This window comes from Sceloporus occidentalis, unplaced genomic scaffold (genome assembly GCF_023333645.1).
Source record: "Sceloporus occidentalis isolate IW3139 unplaced genomic scaffold, rSceOcc1.0.p SCAF_3, whole genome shotgun sequence".
NCBI classification, from domain to species: Eukaryota; Metazoa; Chordata; class Lepidosauria; order Squamata; family Phrynosomatidae; genus Sceloporus; species Sceloporus occidentalis.
The window spans coordinates 112,561,729-112,588,444 of NW_028316983.1; the positions used below are offsets into that span (position 1 = coordinate 112,561,729).

Sequence of the window (26,716 nt, forward strand, 5' to 3'; positions counted from 1 at the left end):
TTAAAAGACCCAAAATAGTAATTCTGACAAATCAGAAATGGCTTGAACATCGGGTATTTTTGTCTAGGGGTCTGGCAGAGTCAAACTTTCTTTTAAGAATGAAGGAAGTGATGGATGCCCCTTGCGCCACACCACAAGAATTTCTTGGAAATGACTTTAAGTAACTTGCATAGAATAGTTCTGAGCACATCCTCCTTGTTCCACAGAATTTCTTTGCCTCTGTTCTTCCTAGGCACATGACACTATAATGTGAGATTCAGATGGACAATGCATGGACAATCTTGGTTTGCCATGTAATCTTCCATTTTTTAAATCAATGATAGAGCAAAGTGGTTTTCAGTCTTCATCCTTTGTGTATATGTTGTGTAGCATGAGTACAAATTTTGAGGAAAGTAAAATTATTTCAGATTTTATTATTTAAAAAGTATCCAGTAATAAGATAATTCAATAACAAATAGTACCATGTGATAATACAATTCCAGAATAAAATCCAAGTAACAGTATAAACAATATAATCTTTGATTCTTAATAAAAACCAACAAGCATCAGTATTTTAGTATGTACAAATAAAAACATACACGAAAAATGCATATTGTTTTTTTAATATAAAAATGTATCACCTTCTCTCTTCCCTCTACAAATCTTTTTCAAATATATAAAAGTGTAACATCATTTGCCTTTATTCTCTTCTCTTGTCTTTAAAACATGTGGTAATTCACTTCAACTTAAAACTGGTTAATCAATATGACAGAACTTTTATTAATCCCTTAGTGTAAGATGTGGATTTAAGGATGGCTGATGAAATAGCTATTAAAGCAACTGTAATAGGCTCTTTTTTGTAGGTTTTGTATATTCTAGACAATTAAAAATTAAATAATTCACAATACAGAGAGCAACCATTGGGTAACCAATAAATTCTTGGATAAATGGGAAGATTTGTTGTAAAAATGTCATTACTGCAGAGAGTATCCAATAAAAATTAGATTGGCTCCCACTAAATTATTGTGGAAACAGTTTTTACTAATTGTAGTAAGGCTTATTCTTTATACAGAACTAGCTTCCCCGAACACCTTGGACTGGGGAAGGGAAGAAATCAATTGGAAAAATAGTATCAGAGCTGTGCAACTGCAGTGGGTTTGAGGACCAAGTGCCTACACCCAGAAAATTGAAATAAAAGGAAACAAAGCAGAACAACATGGCTGTTCCATTTCTGGCCCTGGAAAAAAATGTATTTTTAAAATACATTTAAATACATTCACAAAGATTTCCAAACAATTCATCCTATTGGGGTCCAGTAATGCATAGTTGTCTAGGAAGACTGAGATCAAGGACAAGGATTCATTTTCCCATCACCTTGGGCTAGATGCTTCAAAATTTAAAGCAGATTCAAGGAAGAAAGTGCATGGATACAGTACAGAAAGTACAGTCTGACTGCCTTATCCATGGATTCTTTGTCCATAGATTCAACAGCCCATGACTTGAATATATATATATATATATATATATGTATGTATATATCACTAAAAAGCAAATCTTGATTTTGCCATTTTATATAAGGAACACTATTTTACTATGCATTGTATTTAATGGAACTTAAGCATCCATGGATTTCAATATCTACAGGGGATCCTGGAAAAAACCTCAGCAGATAAATTGTACTTCAAAACATCTGGGTGTTTCTGAAGGAGCCAATCCTATTCTAGAAAGAAATCAACTACAATTTAAGACAAATTCTTGATATAGTTATTATTATTTTAAAAAGTCACATGCAAACCTGTCATATTCTCTATTAGTAAATCATAATTATTTGTGGGTGAAAAAAATCCTTTTCACATTTCCAAAACTTAAAGAGAAAAAGAGGGAGAGAGAGGTGACAGCTCTTTATGAGGGAAAAATGAATGAAGGCACATTGAACTATAAGAAAAATAGCACACTGAAATCTGAAGAGAAATGTTTCATTCTTCCATGATAGATTGCTCATTGTAAACTTTAAAATATCTATTCTCCACCAAAATGCTTCAGAGGGTAACTCCAACAGGAAGCTGAAATTTACTGGCAAATGTGATGTGGTGGAATTTTCTTTTCCCTTCTCGAAATGTCCCAAGAATGGTTACCTATTAATGAAAGTAATAGCCCCCTTTAAGAGTTCGTTGTATACCATGGATTTCAGTAACTCTGCTTCTTGGCAGTGGCTGTCAATCAGAAGTATCATATCCACTTTATATCGAACTAGATCTTGCATGCATTTTATTCATTGATTTCATATATGACCAATGCAGTACTATAAACACATCTTTAACTTTTGGATTGCTGAACATTTTGTCTCACGTGTTAGAAATATCTGATCTTTGTACTCTGGGTATTTTTCCACTTCATGGAATACTTCATACACCTGAGGAAGCAGGCTCTGACTCACAAAAGCTTATGCCACAATGGATTTGTCAGTCCTGAAAGTGTCACTGGACTGTGAAGTGCTATTTGCTGAAATGTTAATTAGCTGGCAACAAAATAAAAGACTATGATGCCATTCAGGTGATCCATAGTCTTCATAGGCAAGATTAACTTCCATTTATAGAAATTCTTGAATAACATTAGATAATTCTTTCTAGACAGATTAAAACACAGTAACTATTCTTCATCAGGTTATTCCAGCCCGTGATTTTTCACTTTGCTGCCTAACCCAGTCTGCAGAAACAGGGTGACTTGCTCATTGTTAATGCCTATGTCCTTGGGTTATGCCATTTTTGCATGATTCAAAACAAGCAGGTGAGAATAAAATCTTCAGCAAATAGCATAATGAAATCTTTCTTTTAAGTAGACTTAGTAATGTGGGAAGAATTCCAATGTGAAAACCAGATCGTCATTTTTGTGCATGGGTCATTTTGTGCATGGTTACCCATATGCAGCTGTCAGGATTGGCTTCCTTTTCTAACCTATCAACTTCAAAATATGACATGTTGATGAACCTGTTCAGTTCCACTTTTTTTTATCCAGAGGCGTTGGTCTAAATCCAATGTGACCCTTGTGATAGTGTCAGTATTTTGGCCCCTTTTCTTGCAATACTTTCTTCATTGTAAAAATTGCTTCACAGAGTTTCTCAGCCCTCTGAAGGCATTTTTTCAATAGTTTCAGGACAGTGGGAGAACTGTAGGAGGGAGAAAAATGGATTTCCCTTCAGACTTGAATTCACCCAAACACTAATGCATAGAAGTCATTAGTATTTTTGTCTGAAATAAATACACAATTTCAAAAACATGGCTTTGTAATGGGTAAGAATGGTCTGTTTTGCTGCAATACAGTCCCACTGGAAGCCAGTTAATATATGCCCACAGAGGTCTACTTGCCACTCACAAACTCCTACAACACAGCAAACAATCCCATCCTTCTGCCAGAATGCACACCAGACTGCTCCACCACATACTTAATATCACATTTCATTACAACATTTCAAGAAACAGTAACATAATCAACAATTAATGTGTTATTTGTAGTAGTGTAAAAAGGCTTTCCGGAACAAGCCTATCACTACAGGTGTGCATGACATGTGTTTCAATCACGTTACTTTCAAATAACCAAAACTTTCAACTAAGCAGAAAAGGAGAAGCAATTTACATATTGCAAGCCAGCAAATATAATACAGTAGAAGGGGAGGAGATAACAGTAGTGACTTGAGACAGGTAGAAAGTAGGAATGAATTTGGGGGGAAATGGATTCCTGCATTTTGGGGATTCTTTTGCAATTACGACATCCTTGAAAAGAAGTATGAATAGAGTTACAGCTGGACACAGAAAGATTCTGACTATCTTCAAGATATTTAGATTCTTTTGAAGAAGTCTTCACTTTTTAAAAAAGAAGCATTTAGTCCCATTATCAAGGCAGTAGGTCAAAAGGATAAAACAATTCACCATGATAAAAGTTGACATAAAAAATAAGCTCATTGTGTTCACAACATTACTTAAGTCAAGAGCGAATAAAGAGTTTGGTTAGGGCACTGTAATATCACTTGGCCATTAAACAATGACATTAATATATTTTTGGATACGGTACATTTATGCAGTAACATATACTACCTTGTCATGTTAAAGTTGTAACATTAACAACTCAACATTCTTTAAATTATTAAATTTGTAACATTAACAACTAAACTTTCTCTAAATATAACATAGGTGGATGGAAAACGTTTGAACACTTAAAAGCAAACAAAATCCTGGAATGAAAAAATTAGGCTGCTAAATTTAAATGTTTATGAAACAAAGGAAGCCATTTTAAACATTCTGTATCCAAACTGCTTCAATCAAAGAATGGTTATATTGCTTTGAAAAGAAAGAAATGGAGCAGGAATAACTGATGTATTTGTCCCCCTTCTGTTCCATTATGTTTTATTCCTGAACAGCAACTTTCCTCAGAATAAAGTCTGTTTGACCAATCCAGTTGCACATGGTTCTGAGGAACAAGGGCTTCAGTGTGTGAGTTCATGTGTGGTTATTGCTTTGTGGCTTATTGAAGTACCTCCTTGCTTCAACACTGCTGAGGGATACAGAGCAACGTGATGGATTCTGTCTTCTGTACTCAATGCTTTCTGCTATTGCTTCCTTGATTATCTGCAAATGAGAAACAAAAAAACATCAAATTCAATACTAGGAAAAAAATGCAGTGCTAACCATGCCTTCCAGCTGTTCTTAGTTTTTTTTAAGTAGCACTAGATTTTAAATGGATGTGAAGTGGCTGTTTAGAAAGACCATTTTCTAAGCTTGAAACACCATGAAGAAAAGAAATATTCTAACAAAGACCAACAAATGCAATATCTGCTGTTGTTTTAAATTCAGAAGACAACCAAGAAAACCAGGTAGTAACACGATCTTTCAAGCATTCTTGAAATGACAAAAAGTATTACAACATATTTTTGTGGGTTTTTCTGGCTATGTGGCCATGTTCTAGAAGAGTTTCTTCCTGACGATGCCAGCCACAGATGCTGGCGAAACATCAGGAAGAAACTCTTCTAGAACATGGCCACATAGCCAGAAAAACCCACAAAAAAACTATGGATGCCGGCCATGAAAGCCTTCGACTTCATATTCCAACATACAGTAATTTATGAAAACATCATAACCAAACCATCTTACCCAGCCTCAAATAATTGTGCAATGCTATCACAGGGTATCATTTTACTTTGTTGTTGTTGTTTTTACTTTATAGATAAAGAATAATATGTAAAACTTCTCAAGATGGCCAACCATTAGTAGCACAATTCATGTGCTGCTCCCTCTTTGCCAGACCTTAATATATTTAAGCTTGGTACAGAAGAATTCCACAAGGGCAGAATCACAGGCTCCTGTACAACTCCTTGAATACCCCTAGTGGGTTGAAGAGCTGTCTGGTTGAGACGTGGCTAGCAAAGCAACATTCTGCACTGGAAAGCAGAAAAATCATAAAAAGCTTCACAGGGTTGACTAGACAGAAGCTTTTCCAAAGACAAATTTACAGTTTTATTAAACAGCCCTGGATAGCCCATGCTGAATAGGAAGGAGTCCCCCTCTCACTTGAGTGAGTGTAAGCCATTTTTGATATTCAAAGTCCTTTCTCCATTCTTAGGTATTTGAAAACTAAAACTGTGCTGAGTAAGGCAGACGTGGGTTTTAAAGGATAAGCCAGTTATCTATCTATCTATCTATCTATCTATCTATCTATCTATCTATCTATCTATCTAAAGTCATTTATGGACTTGTCCACAAAATAAGAAATCTTAACAATGTAATTATTTGTTGTAATGGTTATTGATGATTCTAATACAATTATTCAGTTGGATCTGTAATGGTAGAATAATATATTTCATTTTTATTTATATTTTCATTACTGGTAGGATTGAGGGAGCAAAGGCCTATTGTGTTGTTTTTCTCTTCTCTTTCCCCCCTTTTTCTTTCTTTCTTTCTTTCTTTCTTTCTTTCTTTCTTTCCTGTTTTTTACTTTCTGAATGTATAGTATCTTGATTTAGGTGGTAAACTAGGCTGTTACTGTTCAATTAATAAATGCAGTGAAAAAACCAAGACAAAACAAAAAGACAGAAAATGGAACTATATTTAACTTCACAGACTGACCATCCTTCATAATCTTGGAAGCAGGATCAGTGAGGGAATGAAAGAGCATCTCCCATCCCACAACAATTTCAACAAACCCCTTCCACTGCCTACCAGCAATGGGGAAACAGCAATCCCATTGTCCTGGTGATTCCCACTGAGATCAGGAACTGAAACTGTATTTTCCCTTCTGTCCCAGTGGTCCCTTCTCAGTCCACATGTAAAGGACTCTTGGTTTGTTAGAGTGAATGAACTATGGAGTCCTGTGGTGTTATATGTAAAAATAGTGACTCTTTGGGATATTTGTCTTTTGAAACAACATATTTTATTTTATTTTGAACCACTGTAAACTTTCTTGATTTCTTATGGCTGTATTCCCTTCAACCTTTTGAAAGTGAAGATGAGGAATGGTTTTAGATATAGAATAAGACTTTCTCCATGCTGGGAACATACTGTTCTCATTGTATGTTCCCAGACTAAATTAAACCTCATTAGTTCTTCAGAGAAATTACAGATTCTTGTCTTGATCCAGAGATGATGGCTAGCTGTGCAAGCAAATTATATTCACACTGATTCCACTCTATTTCCCTCTAGGAACCTGATGAACGAGGTTCTAGCTTCCTAGAAGGAAGGAATACTGTGGACCCTTGTTATATGCTGGGGTTTGGTTCCAAGATCCTCCGTGTATAACAAAATCCGTGTATGCTCAAGTCCCATTAAATATAATAACATAGCAAAATGGTGTCTCATATAAAAAATGGAAAATCAAGGTTTGATATTTGAAATTTATACTTTTTTTAACATTTTCAAACTGTGTATGCTTGAATCTGTGTATAAAAAATCAGTGTATAAGGGCCGACTGTACTGCCTTCCAGTGTAATCAGACAAACCCAGCTAGGATGGTCAAGAGTAGGGGATGAGGAAAGATGCAATTCAAGAATATTTGGAAAGCTACATGTTCTTTATCCCTGGTTTATAAGGCTATGAGTACAAAGGTCCAGATTTTAGGTATGCAGTTCAAAAGGAAAGGAATGGCAAAACCCCTTTGAATATGCCTTGCCTACAAGAATCTTATGAAATCATGGGGTCATCATAAGTCAGTAGGCTAGTTAAAGACATATACACACAAACACTCAATTCCATATTGGAATATCATCACACTAGCTAGATTTGGGAGGTTGACTGTGGTGGAAAAAATATGTGTACAGAGGATACTGATATTTTATTGAAATTATTGTCCATTGACATTTGGAATGCATCTTTTCTTTATACAGCAAATGTCAAGAATGTGCTTATTTCTGTTTTGTTTTTTTCAGCTTTGCACACACTGGAAATTAATTTGAAATGGAGAATGAAATTTAGCCAGTAGATGGCATGATGTGATCACAGACTAACCATCCAGTCCACATCTGCAGCAAAAACAACAAAATAAACTTTCTTTAATGCTAGCAAAAGCATAAAACTTACTCCAGCTCTAATCTATTGCTTATTAAATCACATAATCATTATGTTACACAGGATGTTTATGTAGTGAGTCACATCCTTTGGCATCAGACTGGAAGTGTACTTAACACTAACCCTACACAGGTGTTCAGCCTGTTCGTGTGGGAGTTAAAACTGGAGAAGAAAGATAAGATCATCTTGGAATAGTGACTTTCTGGATTACAGAATCCAAACCCAGAATCCATCAGCAAGAATGGTGGCTGATGGATTCTGGGGGTTATGATCCCAAAAGTAACTTTTCTAATGTCAGATATGGATATGCATGGAAATCCTCTCTCCAGCATCCCCACTCATACACATTTAGTCTCTGGTCCTCGTGTTTCAAGAGGATAATCCAGTACCTACTTGTGATAACCTGAACAAAAACCTCTATGCAGTCAGGAACTCTCTGTTCATGTAGATGCTGTTTCTGACATTCAGACAAAAACAATTAGAAAACACATCCCTTCTGCTATCCCTGTTCAAACCAAGAAGGAGCTCCTCAAGATAAGAAAAATAAATCTCTGAAGGTCTCAGGTTTTGATCCTGTACAAACTAAATTTCTTTTGGAAATCCACATAATATTTTCAGCATCCTGAACTGTTTCCAAGGAATACTTTTCATTTCCACCCCTCAGGTCAATTTAAATTAATCCACTATTTCCCAAAATGCAATATACTTCTCCATGATTGTCTGTGTTATATCGGAACTAGCAAAGATGGACATTGCCAAGAAACACAGTGATTTTTTCCCCCAGAATCGGATTACCCAGAGATCAAGAGAAGGAAAGAGGAATGCTAGCAATGAAAGAAAAAGATCCTAATGCTTAACTAGGGTAATATTGCTAAAGCACCACAACTCCTGAATAATCATTAAGAAGGAATCAGTGGAAATTGGTGAAGGTCAATTTTCAAAACATTCCCAGAGCCTTGATCAGTGGGAAGGGGAAGAGGAAGAACACAAGGGAGTGGGGTGAGGGAAACCCAGGATATTTCAAGAAAGAATGGATGCAAAACCATGAACATGAAGATAAAATCCTAAGAAAAAGAACCTGAAAGTCTTGATAGTTCCAAACTTTTATTCCCTTTCTGGATAAGATCAAGGACAAGAAATGAAATGATGGAAACACTGGGAACAGGGTTTGTGTGTAACCCCTCTTTAACCCTCGGGTGGACACATTCAACTTGCCTGCTAAAGTGTTTATATTGTATTGCATTGTAAAGTGCTCAGGGCTAGAAACATCGAGCATAGTCCCATTTTTTCTTGTCAGTGACATCAAGACATCCCAGTGAAAAAGTGGCAGCCCTCATGAGATTTTTCATCTTTCAATGGGAAGGAAAAGACCACTGTTTGTTTTGTTTTGAGAGGGTTTCACATATACAATATTTTTGTGCAAAATAAAAGGTACGAAAGATTATCTTGCAAACAAATACAAAGTTTCTGGTCCAAATGTGTTGGGTTTGTGCCCAATTTTTTTTATGAAAATAAAATTTTCACACACCCCCACAAAAAAAAAAAGGTCCCAAATAGGGAAACTCCTGTAATCTCATTGAGCCGTGAGAACACTTTTAAAAACAAACAAAATACTTGTTCTTACATGGAAGACAAAAACAGGTAAAGATGTACATCTCCACTCATGAACTGTGCTATTATTTCATATTGTAGGCCCAGCACAATAGCTTTTTGAAGAGAATGCCATTATGGCAAAGTAACGTTGAAGGCAGGTGCAGCATTGGTACCACAGGGAAAGGCACAGGGTGAGAAGCACAGAAAATCCTCAACATTTTTGCGCAGGAATCAAGAATATTTTGCATACAATGCATGCTTAATATACCTAAAACTGTTTTCTACACATGAAAAGAATGCAAAAGTTTCCACATGCCCAAAACTGGCTCTACAATGAGAAGACTCTTGTGGCTTCATGGTCTCTTCCTCAGTGAGGTATCTTGAATGTTGAGAGACCCCTTCTAATCAAGGATGTGAATCTTAACAAGTATTTTCCACATCCCTCTAAAGAAGAAATCACTAGCAAAGATAGTTGTCAAGCTTCTTCTGGTAAGAAAACAAGAGTGCATTGATTTACATCTTTCTCATTCCAAAAATATTCTATTAATCTCTTTTCTCTGCAAAAAAAAAAAAAAAAAAAAAAAAATTCCCCCAACATATTGTCTAGCTAGAATGAGCTTATGCATAAGTATATTTGCTGAGGTTCTCAAATTCCCAAGTTGGATAACCAACTACAAACAAAGTAAAGCACTTGGTGTTATTTAAAAGCAGAAAATACCGCTCTCTATTCATCTATCTTTCCAATCTGCTGAAGAAATAAGCCAGACTATGGCGGGTTATAGACCACCGCTTTGAGGCAGTCTGCCGCCGCCGCCGTTTGCTCCATGCGGGAGCCGCAGCAGCCACACCGCGCGACTCCCGCGCGGAGCAAAAAAGGAGCTCCAAAATGGAGCTCCTTCTTGCGGCGCCTCTGTGACGTCGCGAGGCGCTGCTGGCGCATTCGCGATGTCATAGGCACCGCGACACATCTGGACGCTATGCGTCCGATACGTAAACATGGCGGCCCCCATGTGGAAGGGGCGCCGCCATGTTGTACGTATGGAATACGTACTAGGGTTAGGGGGGTGCGGACGCACCGCCCCTTCCTAACCCTAATACGTATTCCATACGTATTTTCTGGCGGTCTGTAACCCGCCTATGTTTTATGTTTCAGCATCACTTTTCAAACAGCTACTACATGCATAACTTGATTATCTTCTTATCTTATGATACTTTGTTCTCAGAGGATAATTAAGTTCTGGAAAAGTTTGTTTTCTTATCAGTTTTTTCTTCTGTGGGGAAGAGCTCCATTTTGTGTGTGTTTTCTGTTTGAGGTAAGTGACCATTGAAGAATCCACTGCTCAGCAAAAGGGAGGAAAAAGCAACATAAAACCCTAAGTCAAGGCAAAGAAAAGCTTATCAAACAATTAACAAATTGGGGAATATCTTGCTCTGGATATTGTCACTTTCAGCTGGATACTTTTTTCCTTCCTCCTTCCAAACTGGTCCTGTGTAGCACAACTGCTACACCACTGGATATTACTTACCAAATAAAAAAGAAAGAAACTTGTTTCCCTTCAACACAGGGATAAGTAATGAGTTACTGTTGCACTGAAAAATCCTATGATGTCTTCCCAGCACTGCCAATGGTGAAGGATGTTGGGACTTGCAGTCCTACAATGTTCACCACTGCATTTAGCCTAACAAATCTCCCAGCACACTGAGAGCTTCTGCCTGCACTCTATCATTAATCCACAGCAGAACTGAAGCAGAAAGCATGTGAAATACTCATACTTGTAAATTAATATTTTCATTCATATCCAGGGTGTCTCCTAGATATGCAGAAATAATCCACCTTTTTAGGATGGCTCTGTTCTACTGCTGTGCTGGTTGCTAAGGATTACCTATTTTATTATTAGGCAGAGTTATTTTAGTCATTCAAAGCAAATTTGGCCCTTAACTTTTCACACCATCTGCTCTCCAATGAACTAGCAAATTTGTGGGTGTTTGTCCCAAGCCTGCACCATTATTCAAAACAATAAATTCCATGAATGTGACACAGACAACACAACCAGATCAACAAGTGCAATGGCTTTACTGCTGTAAAGTATCCACTGTATCATGTTATCTGGCTGTGTTTTCCTTGTCGTAGCACTCCTTTAAACCTTCCCAATCAAACACGTATGGGTCTATTTTGAGAAAATGAAGTTGGTTCATTTTGGCCCATTTTTCAGCAAGTAAAATTTCCTAGGAAGAAAACAAAAGTGTGAGTGTTCACAATATGCAGATGTCACTAAATCCAACTGAAAAGCAATGGTTTGGGAACCCAAAACCATTTATTTAGCAAAAAAGTATCTCTCAATGGTGCAGGACTGCAATGACAGAAATCTGTGGACAGAGATATAAGAACCAATCGCAGCAACCATACTTTTGCCTCCACAAAACATCAAAAACCCTCTTTGAATCAAACAGGCTGTACATTATACATACATCTAGGTTGTTTAGTGTGTTGAATTCCATCAGATCATGCAGTCTGTTAAAAGCTTCATTTGGATATTGGAAGTTAAAAGTGGAGAATGGTGTATCTGGGTCATCAAAAATATCAAAGTCAGCAAAATCTTTCTCTTCCTGTGTTTCTCTTGGTACACCTGCAAACAGATCACAACAGAGAAGGCATTTTACAGATGAACTGTTCAGTAACTGAACACAATATATAAAGTCTTTAAGTCAATGGTGGGGAAACTCTGGTCTGTGTGATTGCTAACGCCTGCAGAGGATCCTTAGGCAGTCTGCAAATTTCTCTCCCAAAACCCACACAGTCTCCAGCACACCAATCATTGATAGAAGAAACTTTCCTTGTTTCTCCCACTCTCATAGTGACCATTAGTGGAATTTTAAAAAGCTCAGTTGCAGCACTTCCCATTTGCTGGGAAAGGCAAAGTTAACCTTCTCCTCACCAATGTACAGCTCCCTTCTAATTTCATCAGGCAATGGATGGTGCCAGTAGATGCTTTATTAAATCCTAATTTTGGCACAGCAATTGAAGAGTCTGTAATTTATGCTGTGGGTGGGGCATTTGGGCAAGGGGACAAAAATGGATGTTTGTGTGAGAAGACCTTTGACCTGGGATTTGGTAGTTAATGCAAATCCTGGGCTATTCTCCAAGTGACCCTGTTTCTTGAGTCTTACTTAGCTCAGGTCTGCATAATCTCCTTTCACAATCTTCCTGCTCCAGGAAATAGAGGAAAGATGAAAGGCCGAAAGATATCCAGAACATAATAGGATTATTTTAAAGCACTGAGCAAATTATATGCACACATCACCGAGAAAAAAGGATGTATGCAAAAATCCTTGTTTTGTGAAGGATCTTGAAATAATAGAAGGGTTTTTAAAATTTCTCTTGAGTTTTTTTTTCTACTGACCTGGTGCTTTGTAGTTTCTAAAGTTGATATTGGCTAAAACAAAGTGGATAATTGTTGGACAGTCTATGTCAGATGCAGGATTCTTGGGTTTGAAGACATAGCACTCCTTTAAACCTTCCCGATCAAATACGTTTGGGTCTATTTTGGGGAAAGGAAGTTTGTTCATTTTGGCCCATTTTTCAGCAAGTAAAATTTCCTACGAAGAAAGCAAAAGCATAAATATTTACAATATGCAGATGTCACTAAATGGGATATTTGAGGCAATACATAAGCCTGCCCAAAATCTAAGCTCCTCAGCAGAGGCCCTGTTGCATTCCCCATCATGATGTAAGGCTAGGCTGGTGGTGACTGGGCTTTCTCTGTAATAGCACCTTGACTCTCCCTGGTTGCCCCTTCCAAGGGAAATCAGGCTGGTTCTCTCCTTATGAATATCTGACAGGCAGCTAAGACTATTATTTCACATGGCCATCAAGTCTTTAAAACCAGTAGTTGCTGCTCTGGCTATTTTAACTGTCTGTGACTTAAACTTTTTAAAAATGTTTTAGTCTGATTTCAAATATTTTGTGTATTTATATCAATGTTTTTATCTGTTGTACCTTACCACAGAGGGCCTGGCAAACCAAGAAGTGATAGACAAATACTTTAAATACATAAAAAAAAATAATTGTCTTCAAACTAAAGACAGTCTTCATTTATACTTGACTGTAAAAGTTTATACATGACTGCAGAAAAATATCCATCACATATATGTGTGCGTGCATGTGTGTGTGTATGATGTTACAGTGTCCAGTCATGGAACTTCTGGGACTTTTGCCAACATGAGATTGGTGCATTAGGCTAGCACATAAAGATGTGGATATACAGCGGCTCACTCATTTGGTTCACAAGCTGAAATACAACTTTTAAGTGATTAGCTAAACTAAGGAAACGTAGTCTTTTCCCTGGAGCAGAATCAGGCATTCATTGAAGCCCTTTGCTGGTTTTGCTGTAAAGAGAGCATTGCAATGTAATTGTTTGCTATCAAGTCACCAATCCTATGAATGACACTTCCAAGAGATGTAGTTTCCTCTGTTGAAACATCCTTGATCAGGTCTTGCAAATTCACGCTTTCTTTATTAAGTCAATTCATCTGTAATGTGGTCCTCCTCTTTTCCTGTTGTCTTCAACCTTACTAGGCATTATCATCTGGAGTCATGATTATGTCCAAAGTATGACAGCCTCAGTTTAGTCATTTTGGCTTCTGGTGATAGTTTAGACTTAATTTGCTCCTTAGTCCTAGCCTTTTTAGCAGTCCATTATACCATAGGATAGTGTGCCACGTTTCCTTTTGCCTGTAAAACCATCTGAAGATGAGTAGCAGAGGTGGAACTACACAGAACTTCATGTTTGTACATTTGGCACTCATATAATACTTGCTATTTTGATAAACAAATATGGGACACTGCAATAAGGATGGGAGCCAGGCTTTCAGCAATGAGCTGACTACTAAGGAAAGGTTTTGTTTTTGTTTTATAATGGCTGGACACTGTAATTTAAAACCTTCTATATGTTACCTTAATAGTGTTTTAAAATTACAGTTGACCCTCCATGTTTGTGGCTTTGACTTTTGCAGATTTGATTATTCCCAGTTGATTAATAGGTTCTCTCTAGCAGTCTTACATCCTCCAGCATGATTCTGCTGGAGGTTGAAGTCACACTGGAGGATCTAGAGATTCCTAGAGAAAACACTTCTCTAGGCATTTGTAGATCCTCCGGCACAATTCTATGGTCAATTTCTGGCAGATGCGGAACATAGAGTAGTGCTGGAGGACCTAGAAATTCCTAAAGAGATATTCTCTCACATTAAAAAAATACTGGGATTTTATTCATTTAAATACTGGTTATTTATTTCTATTTATTTCTCTCCCTCCTCCCCCTCAACCACCATAGTCGTGAATAGCTAAAATCTGACTGACATATCCTTTTTGTCTGTGATTCTGTGAAGGATATGAGACACTGAAGAATGAGAATATATAAGGCAAATTCTAGACCATGCAATAAACTGATCTCCCTTATTCCTCAACATCTTTATGAAAATATAGGGAGGGCATCGATCAAGTTGCAGAAATAGCAGAGGGATTCTTGGAATTCCCCCCCCCCAAAGATAACTGCAAAATTGGAACGAATAGCTAAATTAATTGTACATAGTTTATCAATCTATTTTTAAGATATGTACAAAATTGTGGGATTTTACAGTACAGAATTCCATAATGCTATTTCTTTCATGTTAGCACTTCAAGAAAACCATCACAGAGCATGGTTACAGCTGTGAAAGATCTCAAAGATTACTGGGAGTTTCTCTCATTGAAAAAAGGGGTGGATCATTAAAAAACAAGAGGAAAGAGAAACTTCCTTGCATCATCCAAGCAGCTTCGCTGTAGTGCTTGAAATTACGCAGGCATTTGTGGATTGCTTCCCAGTTTTTACATTTTGTTCATGTTCACAAGAAACCATGACATTAGACTTAAACATCTGGTATATGATCTTACGTCAAGCAGTATCTTAAAATATTACATTTGAACATTCTGCTACCATATCTGGTGGTGATAATGAGTTATTCAAAGAGAATTCTCACCTCCATTTCAGCAAATAAAACTGTGTAAAGCACACTTATATTTGTACTCATTCCTCAGACAAGATCAAATGTATATATAATGCATGAAAGCAAATCATGATACTGTTTTAACTGCAATGGCTCAGTGCTATAGAATTCTGGGATTTGTAATTTTGCAAAATATTTATCCTTCTCTGTCAGAGAACTCTGGTGCTACAGCAAACTACAAATTCCAGGATTCCATGCCATGGAAGTTAAAGTGGTGTCATATGGCATTAATTCTCCAGTGTGGTAGCAGCAATGGAGAGGAAAATCCAGCTATATAGAGGAGTGAAGGAGCAGAGAAAGAAAGCATCACCTGAACTTCAGGATACTGATCAGAACAGAATGTGAGCCAGTGTAGATATAATATTCTCTGTTTCCTAACAATGGCGCTTTACAGACTGCCCAAAAAGGGTGGTCTGCCGGCGCCGTCATTTGCTGCATGGAGGAGCCCCAGTGGCCAAACCACGCAGCTCCTTCGCACAGCAAAAAAAAAGCTGCAAAATGCAGCTTCTTTTTGCAGAGCGGAAATGGCTTCGCAAAGCGCCAATGGCGCACTCACAGCATCATTTCCACCGTGTGCTGTGCGGACGCTAGGCGTTCACGATGTCAAAATGGCGGCACCCATGTAGAATGGCCACTGCCATTTTGTTTGTGCCGAGTGCGTACTAGGGTTAGGGGCATCCAGAAAGGACGCCCCTTTCTAACCCTAGTACGTACGTGGCACATACTTTTTGCCCGTCTGTAATGGGCCAATGTTTTCAGGAGGTACCACACCATGAGTTTGCACATTCCTTCCCTCTCTCCTCTCTTATACTCAAAATTCCTCCTTTCCTTTCAGTTTTTCACAAATAACCAAAGTGAAGCATTACAAAGTGAAGCTTCCTCCTCTGGCAGCAGTGGTCGGCTGGTCAGAAATTGGTTTTAATGTAATTTTAATGTCTATTGTTGTTATTTTCACTGTTTTTTATTGTATTGTATTGGTATTATGCTGTGCACCGCCCTGATCATGGGAAGGGCGGTATAAAAATAAAAATTTTATTTTATTATTTTTATTACATATTCCCTAATGATAACCATAACCATGGTCAAATGAAACCTACTTGTAGTGCTCCTTCTGATCATAGCTGCAAGCCATATTTTGCAAAAACCATAATTTGCATTCCCACTCATGTAGACATAACACTGTACCATAAAGGTATGAAAATGAAAAAAGAGGAGGGAGAAGATGAAGACCACCAGGATACCATTTCCTAACCATAACCTAAAGATTAGGAACATTATGTTTGGACTGAGCTTATGATCTATTTTCATTGTTCCTCCTTGATATCACTTGAAACATCAAAAGTGCACTTAAAATAGATGTAAAAGAGAACATGAATAACTTCTCCAGCCAGAACAGGATGAAGAGGCCTTAATGTGTAATCTGATCTGACACATTTAAACTCGCTTTAAGCTTTAAGCATTTATCTATAGTGAAAAGAGATCACTGTAAGCAAATCAATCAAGATTTGTTTTCAATAGATGGGATACCTTCTCCCCACTGAGGCTGGAAAATATTCAGCACAGAGAACTAATTTCCCATGTTTACATCATGTCTTTATTTCAATTAAATCTGTACGAAGGAGGAATATAGGTTTTCAATGCATATTCAGTAACCTATAGATAACATTGTCTTGGTTAACTCACCTTAAAAGGAGGACTGGAATCACTAGGACGTGCAGAAAAATCAAATGAAATTATAAGGTCAACCCCTCGCTGTGGTCTTAAGATAAGTGGATAAGGCAGGTTAAAAGTCAGTCCACTATCCACAATGTGAATTTTTTTGCTCTTTACATCCAAAGGCTCATATATCCTTTCAAACTCATCAGGATCTAGTAATAGTGAGGCAAATGGTGTTGTTTTTGTTAATAAATATCATCAAACTGAATTTCTCACATAGCAATCCCAAAAGCACATGATAATCTCATTTAACTAATTTCAATACAGGTAAATCAGTGTCTAATATTAAGCAATTATTATAATCAGTATGCGAAGGGATCTTGCAGCACCTTTGAGACTGACTGAAAGAGAGAAGTTGGTAGCATGAGCATCCATAGACTTGAGTATACTTCTTCAGATGAAAGGGGCCCCATGAGGAAATAGGTTCAATTCTACAAAAGCACATGCTGCCAACTTCTCCCTTTCAGATAATCTCAAAGATCCCTTTGCATACTCATTTTCCAGACTAACATGGCTAAGTCACTGAATAGGGCCCAAACAGACAGGCCAAAATAAAGCTGCTTCGGATCACTTTGGAGGTATGTTGTTTAAATGAATCATGTGTCCTAAGAGGCCAGAAGCCATATCAAAGCCACACTCCATGGACTGGAGCGCAGCTTTGGCACAGCTTCTGGCCTCTTAAGATGCGTGTGTCATTTGAACAGCATACCTCCAAAGTGACCTGAAGCAGCTTTATTTTGGCCTGTCTGTTCGGGCCCAATTGTTATAATGAATTCTGTGCTACCCTGTGTCCTATTTGATACTTATGGGTTGGTTCATGTTTAACATACCTGTCATAATTTTACATACATGAAAAAAGCATAGCCTCACATGCTCACTCCTACACATAGTTTTAAATAGTGACTAACATTTAATATTATAAATGTTTTGGGGAAAATTCCTTCTATTATAAAGTACTGAGATCACATGGAAAGGGAGAGGGAAGAGAAGAAGAAGTATATCATTGATCTCTCTGGTGGTAGCATTTAAATAATTTCTAAAGGAGCCACTGCCATTACCAAGGGAAACATCCCTGACCCAAACTGGGCCCTACCCCCCAATCTGCCTGTAAAAAGAATGGGTTATTTTAATGGGAAATGTGGAATTCATGAAGAGACTCAAATCTGTGTTCTTTTTTATAATTACTAATTTGGCATGAAAGACCATACTTGGTTAGGATTATTCCAATATGGGCCTTTTTTATTTCCAGATGTTTCTTGCCATAAAAAAGCAGCTTAAATGTAGACAAGACATTTGCCTGAAACATTCTTTAGTATTCTCTCCAAGGATACTGAAATAAAGGGAAAAAAGCTACGACAAAATAATTTTGTGATGTATCATTGTTTTCTTTTACCCCAAGCACTCATCCCAGCCTTTCCAAATTAAAATTGCATGGGACTTCCCCCCCCCCCCCCATTTTCCTTTTGTTCTCATACATACTTAACATTGTGTGTGAGAAAAAAAGTACCCAAGTAGGAAAATACAACATACTTGTAAACTTCCTTGTCTGTAGGGTTTTTTCCCTGTTTTTTTAACCCTGTGTACATGGTGCATGGATGAAACAAGGCAACATTAAACTCTTGAATGTTAACAGTGTTGTAAAATGACAGCCTTGTAAGGCCAATTCTTTACAAATTATATAACAAAACATGTCTCTAGTGTAATGAAGGATGAAACTTAAAAGGAGCTAAACAACTTCATGGAGGATAAACTTATCAACAAATATTAATCATAAGGGCTGTATGAAGACGGAGCAAGTGGACATTTGCTTGTGAAAACTAGGATTTTACTGATGGTTTCAAAAAGACCTGCTTGAAATCTAAAGTTGACAGCCCTTGTATTTTTCCTGCCCTTTTCATCACTCCTTCTATTGGTAAATATTATCAATAAGTAGTTAAAAACAGCTATAAGTAGTTAAAATATTTAGCAGAGCACAGATGGTAATGATGAGACAGCTACTTGAAAGAGGCATTTCTACTAACATATGTTCCTGTTTTATTTCAGCTTTCAAAGCACTTAGGTTCGGTTTACAGTTCCAGGATGACATACAATTTCACCTTACCTAATGACTTGTAGAAGAAGGGGATAATTGTTGTGATGGGGATAAGTAAGAGCTATGGTGTGAACAGGATAATAATCCAGGACTACAGAGTTAATAAACCCTACACCAACATTGCATATTTCTCTATTAGGATTTCAGTGATTTTGGTTTTAAAAAAGCTTATTGGAAAATATTAACTGAAAGCTCCATATTTACTGCAAAAGTCAGCAGCTCTAGCTTCTAGGGACCTCAGTTTACTGAACTATCATTCAGTATAAGAGGAAGTATTCCTACACTGACAACAACATTTTAGCTTCTCACCCATTTTTCTACTGGTTTATAGTTCAGCTCAGTACAGAAAGTACTCACAAAGTTGCTTCCATAGAAGAAGATACACAGGCACGAATGAGACATGTGTAAATAGGTTGCAACAGTATTCAAAAGTGCTAAGAAATGAAGCATCTTATAAACCAGTGGTGCTTGAGGGGGAAAAATGCACCTTCTTTCTATGGGAAATTTCAGGGCTTTTTGGCAGGGCTATATAGGGAGCGGATGCTGATGGGTTTAATGTGGCAATGCAGGCCCCCACTCCTGCCTCAAGAAGGATGGAAGGTAAAGTAAAAGTAAAATTCATTAAAGAACTATAATGCATCAAGCTAAAGATTCCTTTGTGAATAGGAGATTAGAAATTCTCATGATTTTAAAGTCCCCCCCCCCAAAAAAAAAAAAAACAACTGAAAGTATAATATTGGACTTTAGTATTCTGTTTAAAAACTGGACATATTTTTAATATAACTACACTTGATCCAGAAGATAAGAAACACAATGTAAACTGAAGAGCTCTATAACAGGTCTTGTAGATAAAATCATATTTTATCCACTGTTCAACTGATTTTTTTTTTTAAAAAAAATCAGTCTTAATGAATTCCTGGCACTCTAATGAGATTATGTATTTTGCTAGAAGCCATGAAAGTTTTTTCCCCACAGGCCTCCTGCTATTTCGAGAACTGGGGATTCACGAACTACATGTGACTGTTACCATAAAGCACAACATCATATACATGAGCAGGATCAAATCATAAAGTGTCAGGTTGCACAGTTATCCTTTCCCTCTTTGCCTACTGCATAGGTAAGTGGAAGTATTTGGACCTTTCATTTCAATCTTTCAGTAACTGTTGCCTCCAAGAAACTGTGGTTAACATTAACTACTTAAACAAGACAGCTTCAAAAACCTGTTTTATATCAGTTTAAAATAATTATATTCAGTGTTAGCCACAATTTGTTGCTCCAAATTATAAGATAAAACTTAGGTCCCATACAGACAGGCCAAAATAAAGCTGCTTTGGGTCACTTTGGAGGTATGCTGTTTGAATGATGTATGTGTCCTAAGAGGCCAGAAGCCATGCCAAAGCCACGCTCCAATCCTAAGGACTGGACCACATGTTTGGCACAGCTTCTGGCTTCTTAGGATGCATAAATCATTTAAACAGCATACCTCCAAAGTGACCCAAAGTAGCTTTATTTTGATCTGTCTGTAAGGGCCTTTAGTTGCAGAAAGGTGAAAGGAAAATCTTCCAGCCCCCATTCATAGCAATGAGAGACAGTGTGGGGAGAACATAAATAGAAGCTTCACTGTGGCTCACATCTTCTTATGTGTATTGTGCTAAGCCCTCATTTAAAATGATGTCGAGTGGCCTAAAGGTTTTTTGCCATATAGGAAGCAAACATATGATAAGTAATTTGTATTGAAAGATTTTAGAGTATGGGGTTGTGAGTATCACAAGTAGCTTCTTATTTTCTTATTTTTGGTAGTTTCATTATTATTATTATTATTATTATTATTTATATCCCGCTCTTTTCCTCATTTCCCAGAACTGGGACCCAGAGCGGCTCACAAAATTAAAAGAACAATACAATTCAAAACATAGAAAAGTGATACATTAAAACAGAATTAAATTGTTACAATATTAAAATAGATTGCTTATTAAAAGAATAAAAATACAGTTAAAAAGATAAAATTGTTTAAAACACTTAAAATGATGCAACACTCCAAGTTTCTGTACACCTTCAAAGGCAGCCCAATGTAGAGTGTGTTACATTAGTCCAAATGGGATGTAACCAAGGCATGTATCACTGTGGTTGGATCTGGCATTTCAAGGAACGGGCACAGTTTCTTAAGCAACAAAGAAAATATGAAGAGTCTTGCTGGATCACAACAAAGACTATTCATTCAGTAATGAATCTATTACATAGTTTTCAGCAATGAGTCTGTTATAAAGTATACTGCCTTGTTCAAGGAAGTTCCATTTACTGATAATAACTAAAAGCTCTTGAAAGAAATGCACATCCCTTTCCCCAGCATCGGCTTATCTAGGATTACAATCTTCCATCAAAAGTGAAAAGCATAACCCTAAATTGGTGGGAGAGACATGTCTAATAGATGTTGTTGGACTCCTGCTTCCATCATTGGCCATGCAGACTATGGCTGATGCAACATAGAGTCTAACACCCTTTCAAGAGCTTGAGGTTCTGCATACTAACACTTGACTACTAAGCCTCCTGATAATTGTTTTGCTTTAATATAAGAACCAAATTATAGGTGATCTAGTCAACCTAAGACTGTGACCATATGATATCTGGAAACAAGTATTACTGAAAATGAGGCTGAAATGAAATTGTAGAAAGAATTGAAATTGGACTACATTTAATATTTGCACTTCACATGGTCTGCCTCTCTCATTCCGAGAGGAATAGAATGAAAAAGGTATGTTTCTAACCTGCAACAGCTGTATCCATTTCATCTTCCTCCACAGATTCTTGAGAGATGAGACCAAACAGAGGGGAAAGTGGATAACATGTGTTGAGATTTAACCCCAACATGAAATTGTGTACTTTGCCTGCACGGCCTTCTCGGGTAGTGAAAAGGGCGCTGTCACCCACCAGAGCCATAAACATGCGCTGAACCCAGCTTTCCTGGCTGGTCTGTTCATGTACTTTTTCAGCATCTGGGTTTTCTGACCCTGTACAAGGATGATGAGCAGAAAGAGCATGAGCATATAACAGAATATGGAAAAGATTAATAATTAATTAAAGATACACAGCCACACTGACTGTTGGGTTTCTGGCAGCTGTAGTCCAAAAAGTAACTGGTCAACTGTTTCTATTATTAATAAAAACAGCTAGACCACGGGTGTGTCTGCACTTGAGAAATAATCCAGTTTGACACCATTTTAACTTCCATGGCTCAACGTTATGGAACTCTGGGAACTGTAATTTGTTGTGGCACCAGAGCTCCCTAACAGAGAAGGCTAAATGTCTCACAAAATTACAGTTCAAATCAGGATGTCAAATGTTTCATCACTTGCGCTGACTGATTTTGTTAAGCTCTGTTACTATCTCAAACCCTTCTCTATGGGTTTCCACAGGATTGCTTCCACCATTTCTCAATTACTTAAAGGATATGTGTAAGTGTAAGTGTTACTGACAGGGTGGAAGAAGAGAAACATCACACACAGGAACACAAAAGCCACCATAACCAGTAGTGAGGGATGGTTTTAGCTGAATTCCAATAAGATCTCAGAGGTTACATACTCCTCAACCTCCTCTGTTTTAAAGATAACAGAACGGTACGGTATGTGAAACACTTTAAATGTGTTTATGTCAAATACTTTAAAGCACATATTAGCTACGCAATTTTTTCAATCTGACAAAATAATTCAAGCTATTTATTAATTTTAAAATTATTCAAAATCTATCTATTAATTTCACTACTTCTAATTAACATTATTTTCCCCCTATTTGCTATGTCTTGCATTGGTAGTACCTCTTAATAGAAATATTTTGCATCATGTTTGGTGACGTGACTTACCTTTTGGCCCCTGTGACTCATCATCACTGTCTGAATCATTGCTCACTAGATGGCGCAACCTGATATTTTCTGTGAATGAACATGAAGAAAGACTTTGAAACCTTAAATGGTTAAGCAGGGATAGAAACACAACAGCAATTACAACACATGTGCTTGGGGTTTGGATAGACTTGTGTGCACTCACCTACACAATTGTCTTAATGGAAGCAATAACAGTGTCATAGTCAACAATTTGCAAAGTTAGCTTCATAATATTTATTATTTTACCCCAAACCCATAAGAAAGGAACAAATCAGTCAGGGAAAATTCAAAAGGCCATCAGAGTTTTCTGTAATTAGAGCTACAGTATATGCTGTTCCTATTTTTAAAAGAAGACTGTAAAGACTGACAAGCCTCACAAACACACATACATGTTCTATGGCCCCATTTAGAACATTCACTTTATTTTTTTCATTAAAACCAAAGGAATTCCTTTTTAAAAACATAGTAACTTTTCTTCACTCGGTTGATTTATGTAGCAGGGATGGGCAAATATTAGGGGTTAGGGTTGCATTGGCCTCCTAGAAGACTTTAAAGGGTCTCTGTACTTCCCACTCTCACTGTACCCCCCCCCTAAAAAAATCAAAAATATTTTGGTCCCATAATGACCTCTAGCAGTTTAAGTTGGTAGATCAAGTTCATTCTGTTTTGTACTTTGCCAGGTTGGCAGCAGAATAATTTTGTTATCTCTTTTGCTAAAGGTCAAACTACAAGATTTGGAGCAGGGCCCTGTGCATTTACTTGTGAGTAAAAGACAAACAGAGGGGAAACTGCATGTTATATATTTAATGTGCACATAGCTTAACCCCACCCCAGAGGCTTTTAAAGATAGGATTGAGAAGAATACAGGTAATCTCTCCAGTTTAAAAGCAGAGATATTAGTATGCAAAAAAAAAAAAAAATTGCTATCCCAGCCACTTCCTAACATCTACCCTTTGTTGAACCTCCTCAAACACACAAGCTGAAACCATATCAAGGCCCAGTTCTACACTGCCACATGGTCACAAACCCATTATCATGGCTGTTGTTGCTGTTCTTGTTCTGTGCATTCAAGTAATTTCAGACTTATGGTGATCCAATCACAGGGTTTTCTTGGCAGGTTTCCTCAGAGGAGGTTGCCATTGCCATCCTCTGAGGCTAAGGAGATTCTCACATGGGGTTATAAAATGGGAGAAAATTAGAATGCTCGCATAATTATAGCATGTTCGCATGAACATTTTCACATGATGTCACGCTCATCCAGTACTTTTAACCTGGAATTGTCTTGCAAGTTCTTATTAACAGGGAAACCACATGAATGGTTTGCCAATAGTGCTTCATTTGAGCTACTGCAAAGGTGCAGAAGCTAATAATGATGCATTCACGCTATTGTGGAGCTTTTCCCAGACTGCACTTTGGCACAGGAAATTCACGCGCATTGCTAGAATTGTATGTACAGATTGTATGTACAGCACTGTGTAAATTTACAGCGCTTTATAAATAAAGGTTAATAATAATAATAATAATAATTTTTGGAGTAGATTTCTGTCTTATTTTATAGGGCACTAATTTATTTGAACTGGATGTATATCGTAAATACTTGACTCTAAGTCGATCTCATGTATAAGTCAAGGGCAAGTTTTAGGGTCAAAATTGTGGATTTTAATATGACCCGTGGATAAGTCGAGGATAAAATCTAGGGGCATGTAACTAAGGCCCTCTCCAGATGGGCCTTTGCGGCGCCCCTGTCACATGCTAGGGGTTGGCCGAGGGTGCACCGCCCATACGTGCCTCACCCATTGCACATGACAAGGGTGTCAAAATGGTGGTGCCCTGTACACATGGGCACCACCATTTTGACATGACAGACGCCTAGTGTCTGCACGTCCCAGTGCCATTGCGATGCCGCAAGTGCACCATTGGTGCACTGCGGTGTCACAATTGCACCGCAGAAAGAACCTGGTTTTTGCAGGTTCTTTTTGCTCTGTGGGGAAGCCCTGTGGTCTGGAGGCTGCAGCTTTCCTGCGGAGCAAACCAGGGTGGCGGGAGACCGCCCTTTTTGGGCGGTCTGTATCCCACCAAAGTATCTAAAGGATGATGCAAAGGAAAACAAGGCCAAAGAACTTACAAAATTCTAGCAGGCATAACTGATTTTTTTCTGTGAAGGGATAAGCAAATTCTTCACGCTGGTCTGTTGAGTGAAGCTTTCTATGTTATAATTTAAGAAACCCAAGACAACGGTTCAAAATGGATTACTGCTTTCCAAGCTCACTAAAAACTCACATTTGTGGTTTTTTTAATGGCTTATTGTAAAAGATGTCCAGATAACTCTCCAATTTTTAGTCTTTTTAGCATACATTTGTATACCTGTATACATGTGAGTAAAAACAGAGGAAGGCTCATAACAAGAGCTTGCTTCTTTGTTGTAAAGGATCATTACAAAAGACTTGCAACCAAAGTACGTAGGTCTTTTTTCTTTACTGCATGTATGGACATTTAATTGCGACAGCTCTGCATTCTAGTACTTGTCTATATGGCTTGGTAGCAAGGTTATGTCATGGAAGATTTACATACTTTAGCTCTCAGCTGTATGTTTACTCAGCCACAACTCAGACTGTTGTATATATTAACACCACATAGTAAAGACAAAGCAGCAGACATTCAAGAGAGGTGATGGAATGAGAGCAAGATGAAAGAAACAACCTAAAAAGGAAACAAAATCACATATTCTGGTTTTAAATGCCTTCCCCACAGTCTAACACAAGAGTTATTCACACCTATGTGCACTGAAGTAATGGATTTAATTGTGTTTATATTTTAGATTTCACCAAACTGAGATATGATTTCAGTGCCCTCAAAATATTTCTGATTTAATTTTAGATGGCAGAAAAATGAAAGACTATGTATAATACATATTTAGAGTGATGAAATACCATATTAATGGAAATGATTAAAACAGTCAAAGTAGCTTTTGAGCTATTTTTAATGTATCTGCACAGTAACTGTTACTAAACAACAGTAAAATCAAAGCACAGTTAAGGTAAATGTCTCTGGAATACAACTAGTGAACAAAAAGGTTATTGTCAATTAAATTAACCACCATGACTGTAATATAAGAGTAGAGAACTACATGACAATGATGGAGTCTTGAATCAAAAGAGATGGGGATCTAGAATGCATGTCTGTGAGCATAAGGGAGCAAAAAAGTATTTTCTTACTAACACTATTGCATCCACACAGAATGTTTTGAGCGGTCAGGGATCTATTGCAATCTGGCCCAAAAGAGAACGTAAGCAACTCAACAGACCAGTGCGAAGAATTTGCTTATCCCTTCACAGAAAAAAAAAAATCATTGATTCACTTTGACTTGAATGCCACATTTGATACAGCTCTAGTGGATGCAACTTTGGTCCTTGCTTGTCTAATGTTGACGGGTACTTTTCAGTTTGTGGAGCTGGACAATGTGGACTGCATACTTGGGCTGGCAAGAGCCACCACATGTGTACTTCCTGACTTATTAAAGTGAAGGACTGTCTGAATGGACAAGGGAAGTGATTAACGTCTCTTTACACAGCAGGATCCCAACATTCCTGAAGAAGGCTGTAGTAAGACCTCTTCTGAAAAAGACTGTACTGGATTCTACTAACTTGTAGTCAAGGTACTAGAATATGTGGTGGCTTCTCCTCTCAAGTGTTTCCTGTTGTTGCTAACTGCCCTTGAGTTAACTTTGACTCATGGTGACCCTGTGGATGAGACATCTCCAAGACCTCCTGTTCTCAACCTCTATACCCAGGTCTTGCAGGCCCAGGCCCATGTCCTCCCTGATTGAGTCCAACCATCTGGCATGTGGTCTTTCTGTCTTTCTACTGC

General features: G+C 37.6%; 1 protein-coding gene across 1 annotated transcript in view; it reads right to left on the minus strand.

Annotated features, from left to right (window-relative positions):
* Window positions 1–433: 433 nt before the first annotated feature.
* Window positions 434–26,716, minus strand: part of PLA2G4A (phospholipase A2 group IVA) — a 104,744-nt gene continuing 78,461 nt past the window's right edge. Inside the window, exons 13-18 of the mRNA XM_089515812.1 lie at window positions 22,829–22,897; window positions 21,738–21,980; window positions 16,848–17,032; window positions 12,524–12,719; window positions 11,592–11,749; window positions 434–4,601 (exon numbers count right to left, since the gene is read on the minus strand). Of these exons, the coding sequence (XP_089371938.1) occupies window positions 4,473–4,601; window positions 11,592–11,749; window positions 12,524–12,719; window positions 16,848–17,032; window positions 21,738–21,980; window positions 22,829–22,897 (980 nt within the window). The 3' untranslated portion in view covers window positions 434–4,472. The remainder of the gene's footprint in view (window positions 4,602–11,591; window positions 11,750–12,523; window positions 12,720–16,847; window positions 17,033–21,737; window positions 21,981–22,828; window positions 22,898–26,716) is intronic.